The sequence below is a fragment of the Phoxinus phoxinus genome (genome assembly GCF_949152265.1).
Source record: "Phoxinus phoxinus genome assembly, chromosome: 12".
In the NCBI taxonomy this organism is placed as follows: domain Eukaryota; kingdom Metazoa; phylum Chordata; class Actinopteri; order Cypriniformes; family Leuciscidae; genus Phoxinus; species Phoxinus phoxinus.
Window position 1 is genome coordinate 29,834,227 of NC_136887.1, and position 27,774 is coordinate 29,862,000.

The 27,774-nt window shown below is 37.1% G+C and overlaps 1 protein-coding gene across 1 annotated transcript in view; it reads left to right on the forward strand.

Moving 5' to 3' along the window:
- Window positions 1-72: 72 nt before the first annotated feature.
- The window catches only part of pcgf3 (polycomb group ring finger 3), a 35,062-nt gene continuing 7,360 nt past the window's right edge, over window positions 73-27,774 (forward strand). The window contains exons 1-7 of the mRNA XM_079630417.1: window positions 73-191; window positions 14,740-14,839; window positions 16,693-16,810; window positions 18,116-18,212; window positions 23,264-23,319; window positions 24,084-24,194; window positions 27,464-27,552. Coding sequence (XP_079486543.1) covers window positions 14,825-14,839; window positions 16,693-16,810; window positions 18,116-18,212; window positions 23,264-23,319; window positions 24,084-24,194; window positions 27,464-27,552 — 486 coding nt within the window. The 5' untranslated portion in view covers window positions 73-191; window positions 14,740-14,824. The remainder of the gene's footprint in view (window positions 192-14,739; window positions 14,840-16,692; window positions 16,811-18,115; window positions 18,213-23,263; window positions 23,320-24,083; window positions 24,195-27,463; window positions 27,553-27,774) is intronic.

The following is a 27,774-nucleotide window of genomic DNA, read 5'->3' on the forward strand; positions in this document are numbered from 1 at the left end:
TCCAATGGCTTTAGTCTCTCAGCCACCCCTCCTCCCGTTCTTAAAGTCCGCGCATGCGCAGCAGGGCTCTTCGGTGCGCTGCTTCGGCCTGTTTCGGCAGTGGCCGGACATTTTCGCCTCTTTGTTTTACTGATAGTGGATTTAACTCGGATTCAACCCAATATCCAGCGGACCGCTCTGGCCATAAACAGGTTTGTTCCTTTAAACTTGAACCGATTCCCGCTGATCATTGCACGAGCTTTCTTTCGGACGACAAACGGGGAGTTTTCATTTATTCTCGCTGTGTTTTTTTCCGCTTGATGGCAGCTCTGCATGGCTATACGTGCTGTTATCTGTGCGGTCGTGTTGTATGTGTGTGTATGCGTGTGTAAATGTGTGTGTGTGTGTGTATGGCGACACCGGGCCCTGCAGCTCCTAACCGGGGTCATCTTTGTAAGAAAGGAAAAAGTGTAATTTAGTGTAGCTGGAGTTTCATAAGCATTCACTCCTGTGTCTGATTATAGTTCTTGTGTTGGTCAGTTCTCCTCTTCCTCCTGCCTGGAATGTTCTTGAGAGCTTCTTGACCATCATCATAATCATCATCTACCCATCTGTGTGTTGAAAGTTGGGGTTTGATGCTCTGACAGGTTTGCATGCAAGCTAAAATGAAATCTGGGCCAGAGAAAAAGTTAAAGCCCAGAGGGTTTTGGGGAAGCATGTGCAAACCTGCACCCCAGACTTCTGGAGCAGGAACAACCAACAAGTCATACTTCATGGGTTTTGATATATTCACTTGTGTGAATGCTTTACATTATAGCTAGGGGGACGACAAACAGGATATTGTTGTTACAGTTACAGTATTCATTTGGAGTACACACAATTTTCTGTTGTTCCAAAGTTGTGGGGGAGACCTGTCCTCCTTCTACCCGCTGGGATCCCCACTCCTACATGATGGACATATGGAGTTGTCATGTCTGGACATTGGTTGGCATCCACATTTCAACGCAATTCTGTGTTCTGGCATCTAATAACCATGTTGACCAATGTAGCATGTGTTGTCTTATGACCATGTAGTGTGTTGGTTTAGAGTCTTACTATTCTTTAAATATAAAAATGTGTTTTGGTGTATTTGATCTAATGACACCACCTTCATGTCATGCTGTTAACCTTGAGGCCTTTTATAATACGGCCTTTTCTAATAAGTGAATCTCATGAAACCTGTCAAGAGGTTGCATATCAGCACAAACTGAAAAGCAAAAAAGTGTAATCATCTTCTTCGTAAAGATATGAAGTCTATAGTGAGGACCATTAAGATGTTAAATGTTGCCACATTATTTTCAATATTAACCTAATTTTCTTCCTAAATCTAATTATCGTATATAACAGTATTTTGATTCACCTTTGAAATGGGGAGAAAATTATGAATTGCTGTAATGACAGTTAAGCTCATGAAAATCATGTATCTATGCTAACAGGAAAAGTGGTATAAAAACAAAACATTTCTGCTTTTTGTTTCGGGCTGAAATATGACAGACTCTTGACTGGTTTTGTGAGATTCACGTATTCTAAGTGAGCCAAACATTCAGATGACGTTTCATTAATACATGATTAATCGCTTAGTCAATGTCATGCCTTGTCTGATTCTTTTGTATAAGTGTTAAAAGTATGTGATAGCCTGACGAAGTTTATCACGAGACACGTGCTGTTTGAAACACTTATGTTGCCTGTGGCTATTGCGCAGTCCTCGCTTATGTGCCAGCAACAGTTAAATGGTTTTCAGTGAAAACAATGCCTTTCAGTTTGTCCATGTTTTTAGTGCATATCCAGAAAAGCAAGTTCTAAAACCGGTCAATCCTGCGGTCTGGCATTAAGCAGTGTAGGGCTGTAAGCTGTTATTCCCGCTGATGTCAAGTTATGTCACGGTAAACAAAAGTATTTTAAAATTGAGCCATTGAAATTTGACACTGATTTTGAATGGGGTGAGGTGTTGGTTTACATATACAGTTATGTAGATTTGATTCAGTGGATTTAAGGGCTTAAATCAGGTAATGTGTGTGATTCAAGTGTGATTTCACTTTCTTTAATCTTGATTCAGCGGCTCTCACTTCATAAACTGTTAAAATCTGTCAAACTTTTTTGCTTTAATTACTCACCCTCGTATAGTTCCAAACCTGTAAGACTTTCGTTCATCTTCGGAACACAAATGAAGATCTTTTTAATGAAATCTGAGTGCTTTCTGTCCCTCCATAAGACCGGCATGGAACTGACACTTTGATGCTTCAAAAAGTTCATAAAGAGATCGTAAAACGAATTCATATAAATTGAGCGTTTAGTCCAAATTTTCTGAAGAGGCACGATCCCTTTTTTACGATGAACAGATTTAATTTCGTCTTTTATTCACATATAAACATTGGTTAGCAAACATAAACAGAAGCTCAACCGAACCTGCATGACGTACAAGAACAAACCTTGCGGAAGCTCAAACGTACTGCGTAACACGAGAATGAACTTCATTGGTTCTTGCGCGTCAATATGCTTGAGCTTCCGTTTAGCACAACTGATGTCTGAGTTGATTAATGTTTATATGTGAATTCAATTTGTTCATCATATAAAGTGATCGTGTCTCTTCAGAAAGTTTTGGACTAAACTGCTCATTTTATATGGATTAGTTTTACGATCTTTTCTCTTTATGAACTTTTTGAAGCGTCAAAGTGTCAGTTGCGTAGCGTTCTCTGTAGGGACAGAAAGCTCTCAGATTTCATCTAAAAGATCTTCATTTGTGTCCTGTAGATGACTGAAAGTCTTACCGGTTTGAAACATGAGGGTGTGTAATTAATAGGGATGTAAATGTTCACAAAATTCCCATGATTGATCGTCGTTTAAATTAATGATCAATTAATCATTTAATCGTTAGCCTTAATACTGCACTATGCGTTTGCTGCAGTAACATATGGCCAACAGCATGACGGGCTGCAAATGCTGATCAAAACGCTATGTTTCTCCCCAAATGAATGTGAAGGGATTTTAAAGGGGTGACAGTATAATGCCCTTTCCACAAGATGTAAAATAAGTATTTGATGTCCCCAGAGTGTGTATGTGAACTTTTAGCTCAAAATACCCCACAGATATTTTTATATAGCATGTTAAAGTTGTCACTTTTTGAGGGTGATCAAAAACGCACCGTTTTTGTGTGTGTCCCTTTGAATGCAAATGAGCTGTTGGTCCCGGCACAGAGGGCGGAGCTTCCATTACCTCACACAGACATGCATTGAAAATTTCTAAAAATGTTAGCCTTTTATGTTCAAACTGGAGTTGGACAAAGTTGGAGAGACTCAAGAGGAAGTGACAACATGTAGAATGCAATAGGACATTTTTTAATGGTTAGTTGATGAATTTATGTATATGTGTAGTTATCTTCTAGTCATTGATTAGCATATTCTGTCATGATAATCTATAAATCACGTTCCCGGGGGTGGGGTTTATGTAAATTTTAGGGTTAGTGATGTCACTAACCCGGGAGGAATGTCTACTCGTGTCGTCCCTACCAGCCGTTTGTTGTAGTCCTTAAAAAGCAATTTCTTTAAAAGCAAATATCTCCATTTGCTTTGAACTTTGAGCCATGTAACTTTGTAGATGTTGTTTATGCTCAAACAGCAACATACACACTAACTAAAGTTAAAAAAGTTAAATCATAATCAATCACCCCTTTAATCTAAATAAAGGGCTAGGATTGTAAAATATTTTGATGTGATTGATCATTTAACTAAATTATTTTTACGCAAATTAAAATTACGCAAATGCACAAGTGAACTTGGACTAAGTTACCATGCCATTCAGAATGACTCTTGTCAGACTCAGAATGTTGTGGACGCTCTCTTTCTGGAGCAACGCGATGAAACACGGCAACTAAACCCAAATAATTCACGATGTTTTATTACAATATCGTTCTCTTTATAATGTTATGTAATATGACAGTCATTATTAGGTGTGCAGTGGTGTTTGAGCTGCGAACGCTGAAGCTGAAGATGATCACCGCATGCTTTACTACAGCTTTAGGCCTAGGCTAATTCTTAACCAAATGCATCCTATATGAGAATCAGATATAGGCCTACAAAAAATAAACACAACATTACAACTTACATTTGCACACGCAAACTTATAGTCATGATGGTGTAAAATGGTCCCAAACATAACTCCGGAGCGTTCGCTTTACATGTTTCACGTTCTAATGTGATGTAAGGCTGGTTTAATGCATAGTCTATTATTATTTTTGTTTGTTTGTTGTCAGTTTAGTGTAGTTTTTTTTTTTTTTTGCCAAGAATATTGTTTTTAGTAGCAGTCAACCACAGTTTTTCTTTTTCTTCCAACATGGGCTTGTTGGAAAAACTTGCCTTTACCTAAATTTTTGCAATACTCCAAAAACATTATACTTAAAATTCACTGCAGTTTCCATCTTAAATGAACACCAGTGGCTGTAAAGCATCAGCAACTTAGTTCCTTTTCACACAAATTATGATTACAGGGGCAGATTATTGATTTGTAAAGACTTTCAAGTGATTCTTTGCTCAATACTATATTATGACTAGGGCTGGGTTGAAATATAGATTTTTCTATTTTAATCGATTCTTAATTTGATGCAACGATTTCGATTCTTAAATCCCAAGAATCAATCTTTGTGCTGTTTTCAGTAGATAAATGAACACGACTTTGTAGCACGCAATAAGCTTGTGCGCTTTGTTACTGTTGATGTGAAACAAAGTATCAGATTTCAAATTCTGTCAATTTTATTATGAAACTCAAACAATAAATTCACTTTGCTATTCTTTAATGTGGTGTGACAGATCGCTGTATCGCCTCAGTTCAATCGAAGCGGCAACACGGAACGCGCATGAACCAATCATCTCTTCCTCTTTACTAATAGTTAGGCTACAGCATGAAATAAACATGAATGAACATTAGAAGGTATGTTTGCGCCACATAACCAGCTCCGGACAGCTTTTCTGTACTGTAAAGTTTTATAAACTTGCTTGGTATCTCACCTGGTACAGCGCTGCATTTGCTCGGGTACGTGTCCCATGAAACACGAGTCACAATAAAAGAGCTAAAAGACTTATGCAAGCTAAATGGCATGGTTGATTGAGTTTTTATCCTAACCTTATCCTTATTGGTTGGTCTATGGTAGGGTTTAGTGTAGGTGGTACGTTATTTTAATTTGACATTCAAAAGATTTTGAAACTGACATGATTCTCTTAATCTGACAAGTGCTATCGACCAATACTAATAATATCAAAATGGGCAAATATTGTTGGATTAATTGACCAGGGCTGCGTTTGTTAAAAGCATTGCGAGCTAATTGATCGTAGAGACCATTGGTGGCAATGGTTCTACGATCTACTTACTAGCCTTACGATGCTTTTGGGAAACGCAGCCCTGGCCAGTGTCACTATTTTTTTTACGGTTGTCCATTTCAGGTTGTGTGTATGTTTTATGTCAATTTTAGATGATAACTGTCAGTCAAAGCTTAGCTAATTGGTTGTCTTAAGATCCTTTGTTTTGGTACTGCGGTATTTACTCCTTTTTCATAAGCTTTTAGGGTCATATTGGATGAATTGTGCTGATACACTTTTAGTCCTACTTCCCTAAATGTGGGTCAAGTGAGTGCTTGGGGTGTTTCCTGTATACAGCTTTGAGAGAGTTGGAGTTTTGACACATTTTATTCATATCATTTTTTTATTTTTTTTAGTTAACCCAAAAATGAAAATTTTCATAATTTACTCACTTAACCTAGCATTGCTCCTAACACATAATTTTCTTTTTTTTCTGTGGAACACAAGAGGAGATCATAGGCAGAATTATTTTGCTGTGGATGCTGTCAAGTTAAAGAAATGACACAAAATCACTATTAAATCTTCTGAAGCCATATGATAGATGACGAACAGACTGAAATGTAAGATGTAGGGACTACTTTTATGTCAATAAAATATGATCAATATGATCAAAGATGGCTATGAAAATATATCAGCATTGTTTATCCTTTTGATGTTTCATTAATTTATTAATCTATCGTCTAATCAATGTCTTTCATTGATTTAAACCATTGAAAGTGGGGGGAAAATCACATCATGAAATAAATGCTTTTCTCCAAAACATGTTGTTGGCCAAAATGATCGGCACCCCTATAAATTCTAGAGTAAAATATCTCTGAAGTATAGCCTATTATTCCCATTCATATTTACATTTTTAGCAGGGTGACTAGGAACATGAAATTGTCCAGCCATGACTTCTTGTTTCACAGGAGTACGGTATATATGAGGAAACACTAAGGCCAAATTACCTTAATCATCCATCACAATGAGTAAAACCAAAGAATATAGTTCTGATGTGCAGCGAAAAGATTGTTGAGCTTTACAAAATAGAAAGCAGCTGTAAGAAAATAGCTAAAGCATTGAAAATTCCCATTTCCACCATCAGGGCAATCATTTCCAATCAGTTCAAATCAACGAACGATGTCGCAAATCTGCCTGGAAGTGGGCTTGTGTCTGTAATGTCTTAATGCAAAGCGAGGAGGACAGTTCGAGAGGCCAAAGACTCTCCAAGGATCACAGTTGGAGAATTGCAGAAATTAGTTGAGCCGTGAGGTCAGAAAGCCTCAAAACAAAAATATCAAACAGCACCTACATCACCACGTTTTCTTTGGGAGGGTTTCAAGAATAAAATCCTCTGCTCCCTTCCAAAAGCAAACTCCAGTTGCCAGACGCTACTGGTGCTTCAAACGGAACTGGGTTCTATTGTCAGATGAGACTAAAAAAGAGATTTTTTGCAGCAAACCACCAGATGGGTTTGGGGCAAACAGGAATAAAAGGTACCCCATGCCCACTTTTAAATATACTGCTGGATGCTACTTTTTTCTACTGGAGGTTCTGGACATCTTATTCAGATACATGGCATCTTGGATTCTATCAAATACCAACAGGTAAAAAATCAAAACCTGATGGCGTCTGCTAGAAATCTTCAAATGGGCCGTTTGGATCTTCCATCAGGACAACGATCCAAAACGAACATCAAAATCAACACAAAAATGGGTTACTGAGCACAGAATGAAGCTTCTGCCATGACCGTCCCAGTACCCTGACCTGAACCCTATAAAATGAGTGGGGTGAACTGAAGAGGAGAAGTCGCCAACATTGAGCTGGCAATCCGGAGAGATTCTGGAGAGAGGAATGGTCGCTGATCTCTTGTCGGGTGTTCTCCAAACTCATCAGGCATTATAGGAGAAAACTCAGAGCTGTTATTTTGGCAAAAGGAGGTTGCAAAAAGTTTTAAATAAAAGGGTGCCATTAATTGTGGCCAACGTGTATTGGAGAAAAACATTTATTTAATAAATAAATCCCCCCTCCCTCCTTTTCATTTCTTTTAATTCAATGAAAGGTTAGATAAAAAAATAAAAAAAAGTTCAAAAGGATTAACAATGCAGATTTATTTTCAGAGGCTTCTTTGTTCATATTTACCAAGGGTGCCAATAATTCTGACCATGTAGATGTCATGTTACTGCCATAGTACTTTTTTTTTTGCACAAGAATGAACCCTAAACGACAACAAGTTTACAAATGCTCACCCTTATAAGTGTTGTGAGGGGAAGTGAATCAGTATTGGCTCAAAGTTCCTCATATGATCTGATGTTGTCAGTCTTTCAGGAGGATACAGTCTCTGAATTACACAAGAGTCGGCATGCTACTTGGGTGCTTCTTGCGTATATTATCTCAAGGAGACAACCTTCAAACACACAATCTCTCTGTGTGATTGCACATTCTGGAACACAAACAAGTTCCAAGTCAATGTAAAATTTCCTCCTATAGCCTGTAAAACTGGCGAGGGTTTTCAGAGAGCTCAACAATGCATGCCTTGTTAAAAGATTCCATGCAATAAGCCGATGAACCCAGATCAAGTGTGATTTAGATGTTTTTTTTTTAATGAGGTTAACTACTGGAATTTCAGAGATATGGGATTTTATTAAGAAAGTCATACGTTCTCGTCTGATTAACCGATTAATTTTTAGGTGGGGGTGTTTTCAGATATGGGTCAGTATTGCAAAGGTCACTCTTCTGTAGTAGATGAACATTAGTACGAAAGTGTCTGCCAAGGAAGAAAACCATCAGAAAATGGTTTGTTTCAGGGCTGAACATTGTTCTACATTAAAGAGAAATATTAAACCATGATAATGATAAAATATAAATAAGAGCATGCACGCATAAAGCTTGCTGTGACTGTCTGGACATTTTTATCATTTATTGATGAACTACTGTTTTCTCAGTCAATGACGTTGGCAAAGATGAAGGACGCTTACTCAAATCTCCACAGCATAGTGGATGTGCCTATAGAGAGAAATGCACGCTAAGTTGAACGTCATGCAGTAAACGCTGTAATAATTTAGCTTCTATACTCCGAAAGAACACTTGGACATACCTGAAGTTATACGCGAAGGCCAAGTATGGCAACCCATACTCTGAATTTGTCCTCTGCAGTTATCCCATCCAAGTTAGTACACACACACACACACACACACACACACACTGCAAACCGTGGACACACTCACAGACGCACATTTATCGAGGTTAACATTAACGTTTGAGCAAGCGGTCATGTAAAGTGGTTAATGTTAAGCTACAACTTGCATGTTTCAAATGATAAGCCATGTTTGATGTCGTTGACTGAAAGGTGAACGCTTGGATATCCTGTCCGACATGATTATTACATCGACCAGCCGTGACTTCTCCAATTCCTGTGGAGGTTTTTTTTTTCTGCGACTATACTGACTAATTAAAATTTGGTTGGGATGAGCCTTTTGTCGTCGATTATTAGGTAGCAGCCTTCTTTTCACTGCTACCGGTGGCTTGGCTGTTCCTTATTGGTTATTGAAGTGACAAGGTTCAGTTTGTGGAAGACACTTGTTTTTTTTTTTGCAGTATTTTTGGCTGGACTTTCACCCAGCTGCTTAAAAATGCTGTGGGTTTTTAATATACACACATGTTTGAGTGATTTGTTCTGTAATGTGGCTTGACATGCATTGATGAGTCATTCACAAATAAGACCAGGAATGTGTTTCAAGAAAGTAATTGGGGTCAGTTATGGTTTGACATTGATTTTTATAAAAATTGTATGTGTGTATGTAGTTAACATCAGGGACTTGAAATACATAATACTGTTATGTTTGTGCTTTAAAGGGATAGCCCATGATTTACTCACCCTGAAGCCTTCCTAGGTGTATGTGACATTCTTCTTTCAGACGAATAGTTAAATTAAAAAATATCCGGGCTCTTCCAAGCCTTATAATGGGAGTGAATGGGTATATTTTTTTATAGGTTAATAAAGGCCTTCTGATAATAAATGCGTTCGTGTAAGAAAAATATCCATATTTAAAACTTTATCGACTAAAATTACTAGCTTCTGCCAGACGGCAGTGCTCGTATGCAAGTCGACCTACGCCAAAAGAGTAACATGCATAACATAGTAAAGGTAAACGTAATGACGAACGCCGTTGCCCAGCCCTGTTTGTTTGAACCGCGAGAGGCGTCAAAGCTACTCCTACGTCATACATCAAGTGTTACTCTTTTGGCGTAGGTCGACTTGCGTACGGCCGTCTAACCTCCCCAGAGCCGTTTCGAGCACTTTTTATCACGAATGTATATAGGCTTTGATGGACTTCCAAAAAAATATACCCATTCACTCCCATTATAAGGCTTGGAAGAGCCAGGACATTTTTTAATATAACTCTGATTGTATTCGATTGAAAGAAGAATGTCATATACAATACAATACAATACAATACAATACAATTCAATACAAACTTTATTTCTAAAGCACATTTTAAAACAACCATATACACCTAGGATGGCTTCAGGGTGAGTAAATCATGGGCTAATTTTCATTTTTGGGTGATCTAACCTATCCCTTTAAAAACAAAAAAGTACTATAGTATTACCATACTTTTTGGACATGATACCATAGTTTTCTTGGAAGTACCTTGGACTACCATTCAAATGTGTGTTTAATCACTTATCATATAATTTACAATCTGATATCATTGCTTTTCCGCAGTACCCGCTACTATACTTTTTTATTTTTTTGTAAAGGTCTTTTTGAATCTGTCATTTAATAATTCATTAGGCCAGGTGCTCTTGCACTCTGAAAAGCGGTATTATCAGGTTGCTGAATGACATCAGTAAATCTCAATTGTTCAGCGATCTTATAGTCCAGCTCTGTAGGCGTAGAGTCGCTCCCAGCTCCTCAAACAGAACCGACACTCCTCAATTGATGATTTTTTTTTTTTAGCACCAGGCCATAAAAGACTGTTTGTAACAAGCGTGAACCACTATTTTTGTCTGATTGCCGGTCCGTGTTCATTTAAGCGCTGGGGTCACACACAAACCCATTTTTCCAGAGACAAAACTGCTCTGCTTAGTAAGTCTATCATACTGTGGCGCCTCATTAGCTCCTCACAGAGCGCTTCATACAGCTGGCAGCGTCTGTGTGCCCAGCCATCTACCAGAGCACTTCAATAGAGCTGACGGAAAACAGCGTATCCTTTGTAACATCAAATGTGTGAGAAACTGGGCGAAAGGTGTTACTGCTGGACGCTTTCTATGAAAAAGTCTGACACACCCTGTTATGAAACCATATTCACCTATGGCATATGAGACGCCCTTTCTTCTGGTCAGGTGAGGGCATTTGCTGTGACCCGTTACTCGGGTGCTGCTCATCCCTCAAGGCAGTTTCTGTTAGCCGACCCCACTGGGCGAACATGGGTTTTGGTTTCTCTCGTGGAAAGCTCGAACTGAGATTGAAATGTTTGGTTTATTTGGTATATTGGTATATTTTTTGACAAGAACATAGCAAAATATACAGACCTTAGTCTAAGTCAGTGTTCTTGTGCAGGGAAGAGAAGTGTGAAATTTGTCCGTCCCTTTGTATTCATCAGAATAAAAAATAATTGAGGTAGTTTTTGGTGGACTACTAACAATGTTTGCAATTTTTACAGGGGAAAAATATGCTACATTGCTCCTAGATTGACACATCGCATATGATTTATTATTTATATACATTTTGTTTTCTGTAATGTAAATTACATTAAAGTGATTTGTGTTACTTTTTCTGTTATTTATTTAATTAATGTTTATTGCATTATTTTAGTGTTGCGTGTTGCTCTGTCTGTGTGTTTTCTTTGTGTGGATGACTTTTGTGCCGTCTGTACACGAGTTGCCATTTTGACCATACATTTTAAAATGATATTTTTGTTTGTTTTTAATTTCCATTGTGACTAATGGTAATTTTAAAAATGGCCAAATGCTGGCCAATTAACTGAACAGTCTACAGTTTTTTTTTTTTTACACAAGTAGGCTAATGTAGTTGCATTTACACTACTTCATTTTAGTGTAAATTCACACCGATAGTATGAAGTTTATTAATACATGAGTTTATGTATTTGGCTGAGTCCATGTTTAAGGTCCGGTTTGTGTCTTTAAAGTGCTTTGAATAAAGATCTTAGACATTTTTCTGTGAAATATTTGTATCTTGAGTCCAGTTTCTCTGAGATTTCTTATCTGGACTTATTGTTTATCACAATAACACAAATTTGGTTTTGTTATCGGTGTACGGTAATGTTGATAAAATGCTTTGATAGAACACACTATCAAAACATAGTATCTGTGTTGAAAGTCTCAAACCCAAAGTGTTTTGAAAATGTGTGTATGTTCAGTTTGATTTAGCTCTGTGGTACAGCGGTGATGTGATGGTTTGGTCATGCCTCAATTCCTGTACAACCCCCTCGCATGATGGTTAAGCTCCAAACGCAAACTAACAACTGATTAAATTTGCACCAATGTCAATTTGATCCTTCAAATTTTGGACGCTCTGTGTGGAAATAATGTAAATATTGGTCATGTTATTTTAAAACCCACTGAGAATCGCATGGCTCCAGTCTGCAGGCTGTGATAGGGCACTGTTTCCTGTATTGTAAAGAGATCTGTTTTCTTTTATGTCACTAAAGTACCACAACAAAGTTAAGTGGCGCCCTCAGCAATGGTAGATTGAATTGTTGTTGATTTGTTCAGGAAGTTTAGTTCGTAAACTGGAATTTGGGAGGTCTAGACTCTAGAGTGTAATGAAAGTTTTCAAAGAGAATTACTCAGGTCAACATGAAACGTTATTCACAACATTTTTTACTTCCATAATGTGATGTATTTCTGAGTGAAACGGGATATACTGTACATTGAAGAAATGTGGGCCAGGCCTTGATTTTATCCATCGGGAATTTCTTGAATCTTGAAAACGTTGTCAGCCGTTAGTTGAAACCTCTCCGTCTTTATAAAAGAAAGTACTCTTCATAGGCTGAGCACTTTATTATTCTACATAATGAGTAAAGATTATGAAGACAAACATTGTTTATTTTGTTTTGAATAGCATGCATTAAATCTTTCACAGTAAATTGTATTAAGTATTAAATTATGTATTAAGAAAGTAATTGGGATTTCTTTTGGATTTCATGTTGACTTTTAAACCAACCAAGTTTTTGGAGCTTGTATTCGAGCATGTTGAGCTGCTGTTGGATCTGCTGTAATTTTGATGATACACACTTACTCATATCCTCAGATGACCTACATTCACGTCTTCTGGTTTAAGTGCACTAATTTCACAGGCTAGTGAACAGACAGAAACTCCCAGGCTGGGAGTCTCTCTGTCTGGACTCAAGCAGGCAAGCAAGAAACTTATGCGTGGGCAATGGACATCTAGAGAGGTGACAGCAAATTGTTATACAGATCAGTCTTACTCATCTTACTCTTTTAAGGATGCACTGATAGGGAATTTCTGGGCAAATATTGATAACTCAACTGCCTGTTGTGTCAGATACCAGCTCTCATACCATACTCATACCAGCAGTGTCATCTGTGAAAATGTAAATGTAGAATCAGGATTTCACAGGCTGCCTGACTTTGCATGGCATATCGTTTATTTGCAGTAGATGATCCCAAGTAAAACACAATTGAAATGGCAGTGACTTGCTCATCAGGTACCAGGGAATGCCAGGATATTGCAGCCCAGACCATCACTGATAGATAGATTTCACCTCAATTCCCATGGATTGGGAAAGACAGGGAAGATGGACTCATCAGAGAACAATACATGTTTCACATTGTCCATAGCCTAAGATTTGCACTGCTGGCACCAATGTAACCAACATTTGGCATTGGCACAAGTGACAAAGGTTTGACTATAACAGCCCGACCATGAATATTGATCCTGTGGAGCTCCTGTCGAACAGCTTTGGTGGTGGAAACCAGAATGTCGAGGTGCGCATTTAATTCTGCAGTCAGTTGGGCAGCTGTGGTTTTATGTTTTTTTGGATACAATCCGGGTTATATCTTTTTCTGGATGCCATAGCTCTCAATACACCACAGGGACTTGCTGTCCTGGTCACAGATGAGCCAGCGAGACACCAACAATTTGTCCTCTTTTGAACTCTAATATGTCTCCTATTATGTTGTGTGGATTGCAATATTTGATGTACAACTGTTCTATTGCTCTGCTAATTCAGCCTTCACTGTCTGCTTTACTGATGGAGTATAAAATGAGTGAAGATTGGCCACCATGCAGGCCACACATAGATCTGAAACCTCCAACACTATATTTGCCAGTGTTTCAGTTTCATTGTCCAATCCCTGTATATTTATACATACCACACACACACACACACAACAAAAGTAAAACTGTTTCGGGGTGTCTATTTACAAAAGGTGCAAATAGCACGCCTTGTTGGCTGAGGCTATTTACACTAACTCTACCCACCAATGTCTGGTTGGTCTAGACAAAAGTACAAAAAACGGCTGTAACCTATCAGCAGCAGTGGTGTAGAGAGATTAAGGCGCATTGAAGATACTTTTGACGCGATTGCCCAGAGCTCAAATCCACCTTTTCAGATTGGAAAGGCATTTATTTTTAATAATTATGAAGAAAATATGTTAAAAGTGCCTAACGGTTATTTAATAATAAAGTGTTTATCGGGTAGGCGTAGGCGTAGGGGTGGCTTTATTGTCACCAATAAGGTGGCATTTATTTAATAAATATAGCCTGATCATTTACACTCAATATGTTATTATTGCATACTGTGCAGTATTTAACTAATCTAACTATTTACTAAATACTGCTATTTTTACATTGTGTAAATAGAATCAATCGCTATCTTCACTTAAGTGTGAATTGCATACCGCTAAGAAAATACTGCTATTTTCACTTAGTGCAAATAGCCGCTGCCAAATTGTTTTGCATTTTAAAAATTTATTAATTAAAACTATTTGCTGTTAATCACTGTTGATATTATGGATACAAATAATTTAATGTATATTGGTGGTAATAATAATAATAATAATTTTCCAGGTTATTGCTATATAATTTATCAGTTTTATTTATAAGTAATATAATTATGCACATTGTTTGAAGATTGTAATCAACAGATAGTATGTCTTAAATTTGCTGTTCGCCTTTTTTCTTTTTTCTTTCTTCTTTTTTTTAAAACGCTGATAAGAAGCTGATAAGAAAACTGTAAATAACTCCAATAAAAAAAGCTCCATACTAGTTGCAATTTTGAAATCTGAAAATATTATTTACTGAAAACATTCTGGAAAGGCAAAGGGGGAAAATAGTCTGTTTCCTTGCAATGATTTTGTGTATAAATGTGTGTAAATAAATAAAAGCCTGTGTTTTTTGCAGCTGAAGTGGAGCACAGGATGCAGAGTTAACACCCCCCTGTGTCTCGCAGAAGAAGCCCGGCTGCCAGACCCTCAGCAGTAGACACATGGCGGCAATAGGGGTAAGTGTATGCGTCACTTCCTTTCTGCTGCACAATGTTACATCTGATCTTAACAATCTTAATTGGTTCACCCTCATTTCCTTTGTTGTTTCAATCTCATATCTTCATTTTTCATAAAAGGAGATGTTTGGCAGAATGTCCAAGCTTCTGGTTTTCTGCAACAGAAAGATAAATTGTGATTCATACTGCTACGCTTCAAAAAGGTCCCATAAAAGTAATCCACATGACTTGTGTGCTATATTCAAAGATAATATTCTTTGTGTGAAGCCTGAAATTCAGCAGACGGAAAATTTAAGTTGTTATTAATTATTAAAATAAATCCTGTGCTGGAGCTCACAAACCTCATTTGTGCTTGTTTAATAAAAAAAATTGGGACGTACCATGTAACAGTTTGTCAATGCTAAGTATTTTATTTACTAAAAACTTTTGTGAGATCTGTTTTCAAAACAGCAACGCCCCATGATCCTTGTGTAATGCTCAGTTTTGGATTTCACTTTTTCCCCCCCTCAGAATAATGTATTTAGACTCATGGGTAAATTAATGGCTTTGAAGCTCCAACTTTTATTGAAGCCCACTAATGTGAGAGTGTAATATTCACTGCAGCCCGTGGCAGTTCTCGTCCTCATTTGACACTGCACTGATTATGTTATTGCAAAATGGCTAGTGGCTGAATTCATGAATTCATCTTTTATGAGTAAGTGCCATAACATAAAACACCTGTGGTTATGCCTTACTGAACACTTTAGCCTTATTGCAGTGCTAGTAGTGCTTCTCTTTCTTCTCTACACACTTTTCTACACTGCAATTACTTCAGTTACAACCAGATCCAATGTACAGAACTCATTCAGAGTTTTTGTAATTTTACAAGTTATCAGTGAACATTATTTCAAAGACATTCAAAATGTATTATTATAATATATATATGATGATGAACCATGCACAACAAGACAGGGAATTAAAAGCGGTATGTTGACTCTTTAGGGTTGATGTTTGTGCAATATTCATGCACTTCCTCTTAATATTAATACCGACATTTATTCATATCTTCCATTGAAATTTTAGGCATTCTCCGATCATTCATAACATTAAGTTTAAGTGGATTATTTATGATGTTCTAATTGCTTTTTTAAAATTCTGTTCCAACACAGATTGTCCTTCAAAGCTGAATTACAAATATTGAAGCAACAGATCTAATAATTTTCTTGTCAGTGGGCAGCTGGTGTGTTGAATAATCTTTTTAATGTGTATTGAATATGAGCAGCATGTGTCCTGACACTGTTTGTGCTGCTGTGGATAACACTGGTCAATAGAGTCGTCTGGCTGCTTCATATGGGACGTCCCAAAACAAACAACATGATTTGTCTTTAAAGTGGCGGGAGACTTGGAATTAGCCAAACGAAAAACAGAAAAAAATGACACTTGTTTTTAACATTTGTTTTGATGTAAAATATGGAGGCAACCTAATGTTTAATGAGTTGGGATACACACACACTCAAATAAAGATTCTCTTTTGGTATTGACGGTTCCATGAAGAACCTTTTAACATCCATGTGACCTTTCTATTCCATAAAAGGTGGAATCTTTAGATTTTTAGAAATGTTCTTCACAATAAGAAAGAATTGTTCTTTTAAGAATTGTTTTCTGAAAGGTTCTTCTATGGCAAAGCTAAAACCCACTTTGGAGCCTTTATTTTTAAGAGTGTAGGGTTGACCCGTGACCTATGAGATATCCCTCCTGACCCCTAATCATTGGAGCTTATTTATTAGTAATTAATACAGATCTTTTGATGAAAAGTCTTTGGTTTTGTAAGATGTTTTTAACCTCTCTTTGTCCTCCATTTCTCTCTCACCCAGAACCCCGAGATGTTAACCAGGAAGATTAAACTGTGGGACATCAATGCTCACATCACCTGTCGTCTGTGTGAGGGGTACCTGATCGACGCCACCACGGTCACGGAGTGCTTACACACCTGTGAGTGTTATTTCTACACCAACATCTACTCTTTATTTGACTTAAGAGCAACATTTTGAACCGATATTATAGTGCTCATTTATTTTCATGTACATTTTGAAGAATATAATTGAATATTCAATATAAAATGACCAAAAAAAAAAAAAAACCAGCATAAAAGTGATCCAAATGACTGTAGTATATTGCACTGTATTTCAAGTCTTCTTAAGCCATATGATAATTTTATGAGAGGAACAGACCAAAATGTACGTTTAATGAAAGCTCTCCTTGGCATTTTTAAGTGAGAATTAGTGATATCTAATTTGTATACAAATCATTATTTGAGTCAGATCTTTTCTGATGAATGATCCGGTTCACAAAACCAGTCCAAGCAGAATCGTTCATGAATCGGACTGATTCAACTCTCTGGCTCAATGATGCAGTGACTAACAGCTGACTGGACAGGAAGACTTCATCCGAAATCACATATGACCCTACTATATATTAGGTAAAAAATAGAATGTTAATAAAATAACTGTGTCCAAATTCACAGTACTCATAAAAGACTAGGCAAAAAGTACATGGATGACCTACTTCTTCTGGCGAGATTCTGAAGTGTGAAAATGATGGACACTTTACTCTCCCATGAGGCCACAGGAGAGGATTTGTGAATGGCAGTGAAGCGACGTAATTTACACTGGTAGGACACGATGACAGCATAGCAAAAGTAGTACGCCCAGATTACATTCATACTATATAGAACATACTTTTTTAGCGGTCGTGAAGCAATTACTTTTTCAAAAATATAAGTACCTACTCAAAAGAGTATGCAATTTCGGATGCAGACAAAGATTGTCAGTAAACAAATCATGTGACCCGCATTAAAAAGGACCTGACTCAAAATCTCTTTTTGTGAAACTGTTTTGAACTGCAAGGATAAGTACATGATGACAGAATTTCTATTTTCAGATTAAGTTTAGTATGCCAAACTCTCACTAGCTGGTTATTGCCAAGTTTTGTTACATTTAAACAGCAGTGATTGACTTGAACACTAGAGGGAGTCATTGTGCCACAGATTGCTTGTTTCTGAGCATGTGATGGGAGATTTGATCAAGAGCCTTTAAAATGATGCATTTGGTAGTTTGAGTCATAAAACTAGAGATGCGATTCATTTCATTTTTATATTTTGCCTCTAGGTTTGTGCCGAGTCATTTTACTTCATGTTAGCGTCAGTGTGACATTCCTGTGTCTGTGCATATCAATATAATGATGTATAATGTAATATGTACAAAATGATTCGACTAACTGTGTTTTTATTATATACAGTCTGCAGGAGCTGTTTGGTGAAGTACCTAGAAGAGAACAACACTTGTCCCACATGTCGGATTGTCATTCACCAGAGCCATCCACTGCAGTACATCGGGTAAGAGTTTCCCGCAGCAGACAAACACGTCTCAGTCGATGTAAACCCCAGAGCAGCCCAGTAGGGGTCCATCAAGGCACACCGGTGAATAGCGCTGTCTTTGACTGCTGGGTGTTGTGTGCATGCGTGTGTTATCTGCGTGTCATACAGCCACATGGGTATTTGAAGGCGGCGTGTCTTCCTCCAGCTCTCTGTCGGAGGCTGAATTATTGATGTCCAGGGTGGAGTGTTCCTCTTCAGCGCACACATCGCAGAGAAAACATCTGGCGATGTGACCTGAAAGTTTTCCGCTCTTCTGGAACAGAATCACACCGCGTGATGTCATTTAAGGACAGCTAAACCATCGGTAGTAGGTTTACTACAAATCCAGACTGTGAATCAGGGTAGAGCTGGCACATGGAAAGTCAAGATTACAACTGCAGGGTGTTTGTTTATCACGGCAGTGCAGAATTCTGGGCCATTTTTTTTCTGGTTCAAAAGGAAGTGACCTCTTGAGGGCACTGCATAAAAGGGAGAGAATTTTATACATTGAAAATGCATTTGTTAGTAATAGTCTCTTATGCTCCCCAAGGTTAAAATACAGTAACAACAAAAATATTGTTAAATATTATTACAAAATTAAAGTAATTGTTTTCTATTTTAATTTATTTCTGATGGCAAAGCTGAATTTTCAGCATCATTACTGCAGTCTTCAGTGTCACATGATCCTTCAGACATCATTCTAATATGCTGATCTGCTGCTCAAGAAACATATCAATATTAAAAACGGGTGTGCTGCTTGATATTTTTGTAGGGAAACTATGATATATTTTTTCAGGATTTTTAAGGAATAGAAAGCTCACAAGAACAGCATTTATTTGATAACTTTTAATAAATTATACCGTCACTTTTAGTCAATTTAAAGCTGCAGTCTGTAACTTCTTTTGTGTTCAAAATTTACAGAATTTATATAAGCGAGTACATCATGAATCCATTTTCCAAACCATGTTTTTGTCTTATCCTGAATCAATATGGTACACCTATAATAAGTGTTTATATTGTGACTATTTTAGACTGGTATGGGTCGTCATAGATATAAACAGAGAGAAGTAGCTCCAGAAACAATGTTCCTCTGCAAGATGCATGCAATTCTGTTTATTAAACGCTAGAGCGCCAAAAGTTACGGACTACAGCTTTAATGCATCCTTGCTCATAATTAAGTTATTTTAAACATAGATGGTGGTTTTACTTTTGATCATGGTTCGTTGAAAGCTGCTTGTTGTGGAGAGTTATTTCTTTAAGTGATCAGATTTTTTTTCTAGTTGATTTTTGACTGGCTGGACTAGGATAGACTTTTGACTATCCTAAGATCATAGCACCTTTTTTTCCATAGCACCCCACAGTTTTTCTCCATAAATGTAAAAATGTAAGTTACATATACATTTTGATCAAGTTTTTGAATCATATGTGACTTTGAGCTCATGTCTGTTAGCTTTGAGGTCATCTGTATGCATGTGTAGCCTACTGACCAAACAAGCCTTTTGCAATCATATCTCCTACTCAGACTTCCTTTTGCAATAGGGAAAGGCCTTGCTGCTGAGACACACACACACACACACACACAGATGTGTGTAAACTGTTGGGGTGTGTCGTCCATCTGCCCCCTGAGCATCGGTGCCTCTGTGTCTGATGGATTCGCTGGTGCTCTGGGCCGGATGCCAGCTCCTCCATAATTCGTCATTTAGCTGCATAGTTGCTTGCAGTCGCGCGCTGATGAGAAACAATTTCCAAACACATAAAATATTCACCATGATCCCAGGGCTTCCTCGCTGCCTTCTGAATGTGGTGGAACAGAGATGCCCCAGCCTTGCTGGTGGATGAAAGCCTTGCAGGGAATAGAAGGAAGAGACAATATAAGAGTTCGGGGTCAGTTACGCCATCAAACCAGCTCTCCTCTCTCTCTCCGCATGATTAATCTGACCTTAGTTTAACACCCTGGTTTTTATGAGCCACACTGTTTGATCGTGAATGAAAACTGGATTTGTGTGTATTAACAGTGGCAGCTCATTGATCCTCGTCTCTCTCGCACTTGCGCAAACATACACCCACACACACAAAACGGAGCTTTTGTTGATCAGCTAGCTAAATGCCAGTCACCCCCTCACCACCAGGCCTTCCGGCCCCCTCTGTGGAAGATCGCTGCCGGCTAATTGGACCTCTAGCTTCCCCGCCAGGCTGCTGGGATTTGGGAACAGGTGGTGGCTCTGGCTGTGCACCAGGGACACAGGTGCTCTACTGCCTCACTATCCTGAACTCTTTCTTTCTCTTTCTCTCTCATCGTGCCCACAGGGAGCAGATCAGCTAACAGCAAACTGAACTCTGACACAGACTCAGACTGGCCTGTGTACTCAATGTAGCACGAGTGCAGATCTAAGATCAGTTTCCTACTTATCGAAGTCATTATGTGCTATTAAGAGGATCTGAACTTCCACAAGGCCTTTTTCACTGAACTGAAATCCCAAAATCTTAAGAAAAAAAATTTGCATAAAGAAAATTAGGCCAATATTTCTAATTCTATTCCTGTTGCTGTTTTATACAGAAAAAATGTCATTACTATTATTATTTGGATGTTTCTTTTTTATTATTATTAGTGATATGCTCTTTTGAAAACAAAAAGAAAGGTAAAGGTAGTTCTTTAGAACTTTGTATTCATCAAAGAATCCTGATAAAAATTTATTGGCTTCGACTCAAATTTCTGAAGGATCATGTGACACTGAAGACTGGACTAATGATGCTGAAAATTCAGCTTTGCATCACAGGAATAAATTACATGGAAAAACATATTCAAATAGTAAACTGTTATTTTTAAATTATAATTAACTGTTACAATATTACTGGGTCATTCCTCCTGGGATTCTGTAATATTCCAGTCCTCACTTTTTAAAGTGGTGGTTCACCAAAATGAAATGCTACAAGCTTTCCACAATACTTTGGTATGTCATTTATAATGAATAAAAGTAGTTATTGCATTTAAAAAAAATTTTATCATAAAATAATGTCTATAATATCACGTCCCTGAGGCACCTCACTGAATTTTTACTTAGAAATATTTAACAAAATGTGGAGTTTATATTTTTTTTTGAATATTGTAAGTATTTGTTACTTTCTGTTATTGTAAATGCAACAAATTTTATATAAAAAAACACAATGATATTTTGTCCCCGAGTCTGAACTCAACCCCGTCACACCGACCATTCTCCTTCTCCTTCTCCGCCTATAATAATTTAGACTCCACCCATATGTGACATAATTTTCCAGAAATTACATCATTAAGGTCTCTTTAACAGTGGTGCAGAAGATGGTAAATGGTGTCATACTTTTTATTAATATTTTTGAGGTGTATTATGGTAAGGTCATATACTGTACTGTCAAGCAACTATCAACTCAACCCCATCGCATAAAAGTAAGATATATTTATTTTTTATCCATAAGTACTTAATTCATTGCTGCCATATATGCGGCTATTTTGAGCAAAAAAACTCAAACCTGTCACATATAGGCCCTATGTATATTTCTCATTGTTTCGGGGTTGTAAACTTGTGACAGGGTTGAGTTTTTCACTTAATTCATGAATAATTTTATATATAAAATAGCAATGGTTTCAGTAAAGATATACTTACCAAAATCATGCCAACTCAGAATTGAATATAAATGGAATATCATATCTTGTCAATGTTTAAGTGGAAATATTCCATGTCAGAAATGGCAGCCACATCATCAGCAGAAAGACAGTGTTGTGCATTCAGATTTGTTGACCCAGAAAGAAGGGCACAATATGAGAGATAGACTAAATAAAAAATATAAAATTTAAGGCAATGTTTCCCTTCAAAACGGTCTTCAACCCCCATCACACTATTCTCAACCGTGTCATTAAAGTCATTACAAATGACTGCATTTCTTGCTGATTACCACCTGACATCTTAAGGTCTAACACAATAAATGTCTAAATTGAGAAAAAAAATTAATATAAAAAAGATATTTGTCTATTTTTAACTTCAGTTCCATAATTCTTTTTTAAATTATCATAAATGTTACATTTGTAATTATTAAATTGTTTTAAGGGACACATGAGCTGAGCAGTAGGTTGACTTTTTTGGTAAAAAAAAAATATATATATAGCAAGTTTTGTGTAAAATCCTTTTTAGACCAATTCCATTTTGTCCGTTACGGGGTTGAGAATAGGTGTTTAAATCTGAGAAAGAAAAATAAAATAAATAATAAAATGTATTTTTTTGCCTGAGGTGGGAAATATGATTTGTTGGAAGGTTTGATATGTGCCCAATGATGTGGGGTATTTAGAAACTTAATTATATGTATTTGAATCCCAGGAATTACCCTAGTGACCCTACTGTATTTTTCATCAAATAAATGCAGCTATGGGGAGCATAAGAGACTTCTTTCAAAAACAATAAAAAAAATCTTACTGACTTCTGAATGGAAGTGTAAATAAAATATAATAGTATTAAAGTAATTGTTATGAAAATATCATAATGAACAAAAATTTCTTTCTTTATGTGAGATTTATCCTTAAAGGAGTGCAATGGTTGTAAAGTTTAAGATATCTTTTTCAGAGTGAATTTCCAGTGTCCTAGAAAGTATAAGCAACACAACCAGAGCTGTGAATCTCCGAGTGTGTGCTTGTTTTGTCTGTTGGCTGCTTGGAAGCGGCACTCGTGGGGTTTTGCAGCATGGAAACATGTTCTCGGAGGCGGGCAGCCGTACAACAAGCGCCACAGAGATGAACATGTCAACACACGCTTAATAGTTTACCTCCGAGCCCTGAGACCCACCAGTCACAGGAGAATATAGAGACACGAGGAAGAACTACACTATATGCTAATTAAAGATCATAGTTATGAGGAAACATGCCTGCCGAATGCAAATGCTAATTGGAATGTTATTGGTGTTCTTTTTAGTGCATTTCTTACTTTTCCTTCAGCTGTGTTTCTTGCTGTAATAATGCATATTGTTTAAATAAATTATATTCATTACCATTTCTCCTTTTTCCCTAGCCATGACCGAACAATGCAAGATATTGTCTATAAGTTGGTGCCAGGACTGCAAGAAGGTTTGTGTTCTTTTTTTGTTTTAGAAATATAGATATCAGAGTACAATTTATACTTCCCCACCTTAAAGGGATAGTTGACCCAAAAATGAAAATTCTGTCATCATTTACTCACCCTCAAGTTTTTCCAAACCTGTATTAGTTTCTTTGTTCTGTTGAACACAAAAGAAGATATTTTGAGGAATGTTGGCAACAAGTTTCTGGTCCTCATTGACTTCCATAGTATTTTGTTTTTTATACTACGGAAGTCAATGGGCTCCATCAACTGTTTGGTTACCAGCATTCTTCAAAATATTTTCCCTTGTGTTCAACAGAACCAATAAACTAATACAGGTTTAGAACTTAACTTGACTGCGAGTAAATTATGACAGAATTTTTTTTTTTGGGTGAGCTATCCCTTTAAGACAACATGAAACCCAGTTTACTTTTTGAACAAATGTACCTAGGCTAAAGACACATTAGTCTGAGGAAAGAAAAATTACATAATCTTTAGTAAAATATAAAGCAATTTTAACCCCTAAAAGTTATTTTGTTTCTGTAGCAAAGGTCACATTTCTGTTTTTCTTAAAAATATGTGACACTATTGAAGTTAAGCGCGTTTCATGCTGTTTAAAACAGATCCCTTAGATCCATGCGAACTGGATACCCTCTGATCACATCACATTTTTCTTATGCAAAGCATATTTTATGAAGCAGCTTATGATGTATGGTGTTGTAAGATTTAACAGTTAGACTTTAATTAATCCTATTTGCTTTCTTGTGTGCAGCGGAGATGAAGAAACAGAGAGAATTCTATCAGAAGTTAGGCATGGAAGTGCCTGGAGACATCAAAGGAGAACTGTGCAACCTGAAAACCCACCTGGACTCTCAGCGCAATGGTACGTCCCATCTAGGATCACAGTGGAAGTGGGACAGTGTGCCTTTCACATGTTCATTTCATAAAAAAATATCATAATTTGTATAAAGAAAATGAATCACTCTGAAGGGCCGTTACGAATCTTTGCAGCATGACATTATTTTCATGGTAGTTAAGTAAATTTTCCCCCCAGATTCGTCATTACTGTAATGCCTATAGATGTATTCATTTGGATTTTTTTAATAATCCTCAGTGGTTATTTTTAATTCTGAAATGCAATCTTTTTTCAGCATAAATTTATAGACAGTTAAACCCCAGATATATGCTCGTCAATGTAAATGATACACTACCATTCAAACGTTTTTTTTTTTAAAAAGAAGATACATATTTAGCAAGAACACGTTAAATTGACAGTAAAGACATTTATAATGTTAAAAAAGATTTCTGTTTCATATAAAAGCTGTTCTTTTGAACTTTTATCAGAGAATCCTGAAAAAATGTATAATTATCTCCACAAATATATTAAACGGCACAACTGCTTGACACAACTGACATTGATAATAATCAGAAATGTTTCTTGAGCAGCAAATCAGCATATTCGGATGATTTCTGGAGGATCATGTGATCATGTGAAGATAGAGTAATGATGCTGAAAATACAGCTTTGACATCACAAGAATAAATGACAATTTAAAATTTATTCAAATATTATATATCTTTTTAAACATAATAAAATGTAATAATATTTAGCAATCTTACTGTTGTTACTGCATTTTTTTCTTCTGATAAATGCAGCCTTGATAAGCATAAGAGAATCGTAGAGTATATCAATGTTTATTAATTACTGTTAATAATTTCTTTTGTATTACAATATTGAAAATTGGTGGGAAAATGTGCTTTAATTGTCATGTGATAATACAAAAAAAGGCTTCCTTTTTTTTCTTTTTTTTTCGCAAAACAGAATTTCTCATTTGCCCAGTATTCTGCTTTTATTATATTGGTCTTAAGCAGCATTAAAGGAAGAGTGTTTGGAAGCTTCTTTAGCCTCAAAACAAGCACATTATTTCAGTTTATTTGGTAGGAAACAGGCACTTTACCATTTGTTTGATATAACACAATCATCTAAACCCAGGCAGTATCTTGTTCTTTTCATCTTTCAGGTCTGTGCGCAGTGATAAAGTCTGTGCAAATACTGGCCCTCAGGCATGTTGAGTCAGCAGCCGTAATGGCAGGATTCATGCATTGTAGTAAATAAGGCTTAGATGCAAGTGGTCTCTTGTTCCACATTGTCTCAGCTAGTTTAGCAGACCCGTTTTTCTGAACAGTACTTCATTTGAACTCCTCAAGCGCACCACAAAACCATCAAACTGAACCGAGAGGATGCGATGACGTAACTGACTGCATTACCACATAACCTGGCCACAAATAAGCATGACAGCCTTTATTTATGATTTTTATGAGGATCAAAACTACTTCGGTGTCACAGATGTACCCTTTATAAGGATGATTAGCCTCCTCATGCCATAGTAGGGTACCTGACTGTCCTTCTCAAATCCCATAACAGTGGATATTAACCTGTGACTGTTGCTGAGCTTGAGAAAGAAGTCACCCTTCCGGAAAGCATGGTCAAATTGCCACCTTAGCTTGTCCGCCTCATCCCCGGACAGCTTTGCAGAGGCACCCTGTCTATTAACCACCCTAACGAAAACTTATTCCGCTGGAAGTCACAGTCTGCTTGCCTCAGATTAGCTCAGTCTCCGTGAACTTTTTCCAAGCCAGGGAACATTTTAAGTATCGGAAAGGATATTCCGAGTGTCCTGTGAAGAAGCCATCACTGTAACAGTCGAGGCTTAAGAACGACCGAACCCAGACTGCATTTCGTCCAGATGCTCGAGATCTCTTTCCCATTAATGCAGTTGAGATTTCTGGTGATGCAATGACAATGTCATAGTGATGTTTGACAGCCCCTCATACAAAATCATGAGGGTGTGTGGACAGTCGTTCGGTTGAAATGAAATAAAATACCTCAACCGTGCTCGACTAGACTGGTCTAGTATGCATAATTCCCTCTTGCACTGGACAGTTTTGGTGACTTTAGCAAAAATGTTGCTTTGAGGAGAATATTCAGTGTTAAATGCAGCTTAAGCTATATTGACAGCGCCTGCGGCCTGCTGTCAACAATCACAGAAAATATTGACACTCGGTTTGTCAAAAATGAAAAATGGTTTCTTGGTGCAAATATACAACACAAATAACAACAGTTTGATACTGTAAGTAATGATCACACAAGTATGAGCTTCATGTTTATGTACCGGTAGTTAAATCTCAGCAATCATTTACATTCTTTTTTGAAGACTTCAGGATGTTTTACGATTTATTTTTGTGATGATCGACAGCCACGGATGCTGTCCATATACACTACTGTTCAAAAGTAGAAGTGTTTTAATTAAAATTGAATTTATTCCTAGCTGAATTTTCAGCATTATTGCCTTCAGTGTCACATGATCCTTCAGAAATCATTCTAATATGCTGATCTTATTATTATCAATGTTGAAAACAGTTTATTCAGTTGCTTAATATGTTGGTGGAAACACAATTTTTTTTCATGATTATTTGATGAATCGAAAGATCAGCATTTGTTTTAGGTCTTTACTGTCACTTTTGATCAATTTAATGCATCCATGCTGAAAAAAAGTATCAATTTCTTTAAAAAAAAAAAATAGTACTGACCCCCAAACTATTAAACGGTAGTGTTGGTTACACTGGATCTCTCTCATCAATGTTAATGAAGGAAGGTATTTTTAGGCATGTATAAATCTGTAATGAGATGCAGCCCTAGTTTCTGACCTGATCAGTGGACAGCGGTTTGCCTGTCTGAGGTGTGAAGTGTTATTTGGGCAGGTTGAATCACAAATGAATCTGTTTCCATTAATGAGGTGCAGATTTGTTTTGTAGACTTGTGAATGTGGAGCAGTCTTGAGATAAGTGATGAATGTTTCTTCACCGTAATGAAGAGACTCTTCCAAGAATCACAAAACGAATACTCGATATAATTCAAGCTCTGAGAAACAATGAATTATAAATGCTTGGAACCGTGATACAAATTATGATTAAACATTGATCGTTTTAAAAGTTGAAGCTGTTGTTTGGTAAGTTAAATGTATGTACTTTCAGCTCTACAGTATTTTGAAAGCAAAATCGTGGAGCGATGGATGTGCACAAATAATGTCATGTTTTTATGGTTGTCTAGGGTCTGTCTTGTGTTAAATATTTGTAAATTTTACTCCACCAGGTGACCTGAAATCAGAGGATCCAGCCAATAAGGAAGCAGGAGAGGAGAAAGCAGAGGAGGACAATGACTACCATCGCAGTGATGAGCAGGTAGGTTTCCCCGTACCCATCTGACCTTGTGCATTTCCCACAAGGGAGCTTCACACTCTGTAAGTGTGACCTAGTTAGTATGAACAAATCCTTGAAAAGGGCTATGTTTGGAATATTATGCTACTGTACTAGTCTATTTCTGCCGTGTACAGTACTTTGGAATACATGGATGACACACATTTCCCAGTCTACAATAGAGCACCCAGCATAGAATAGCGTATC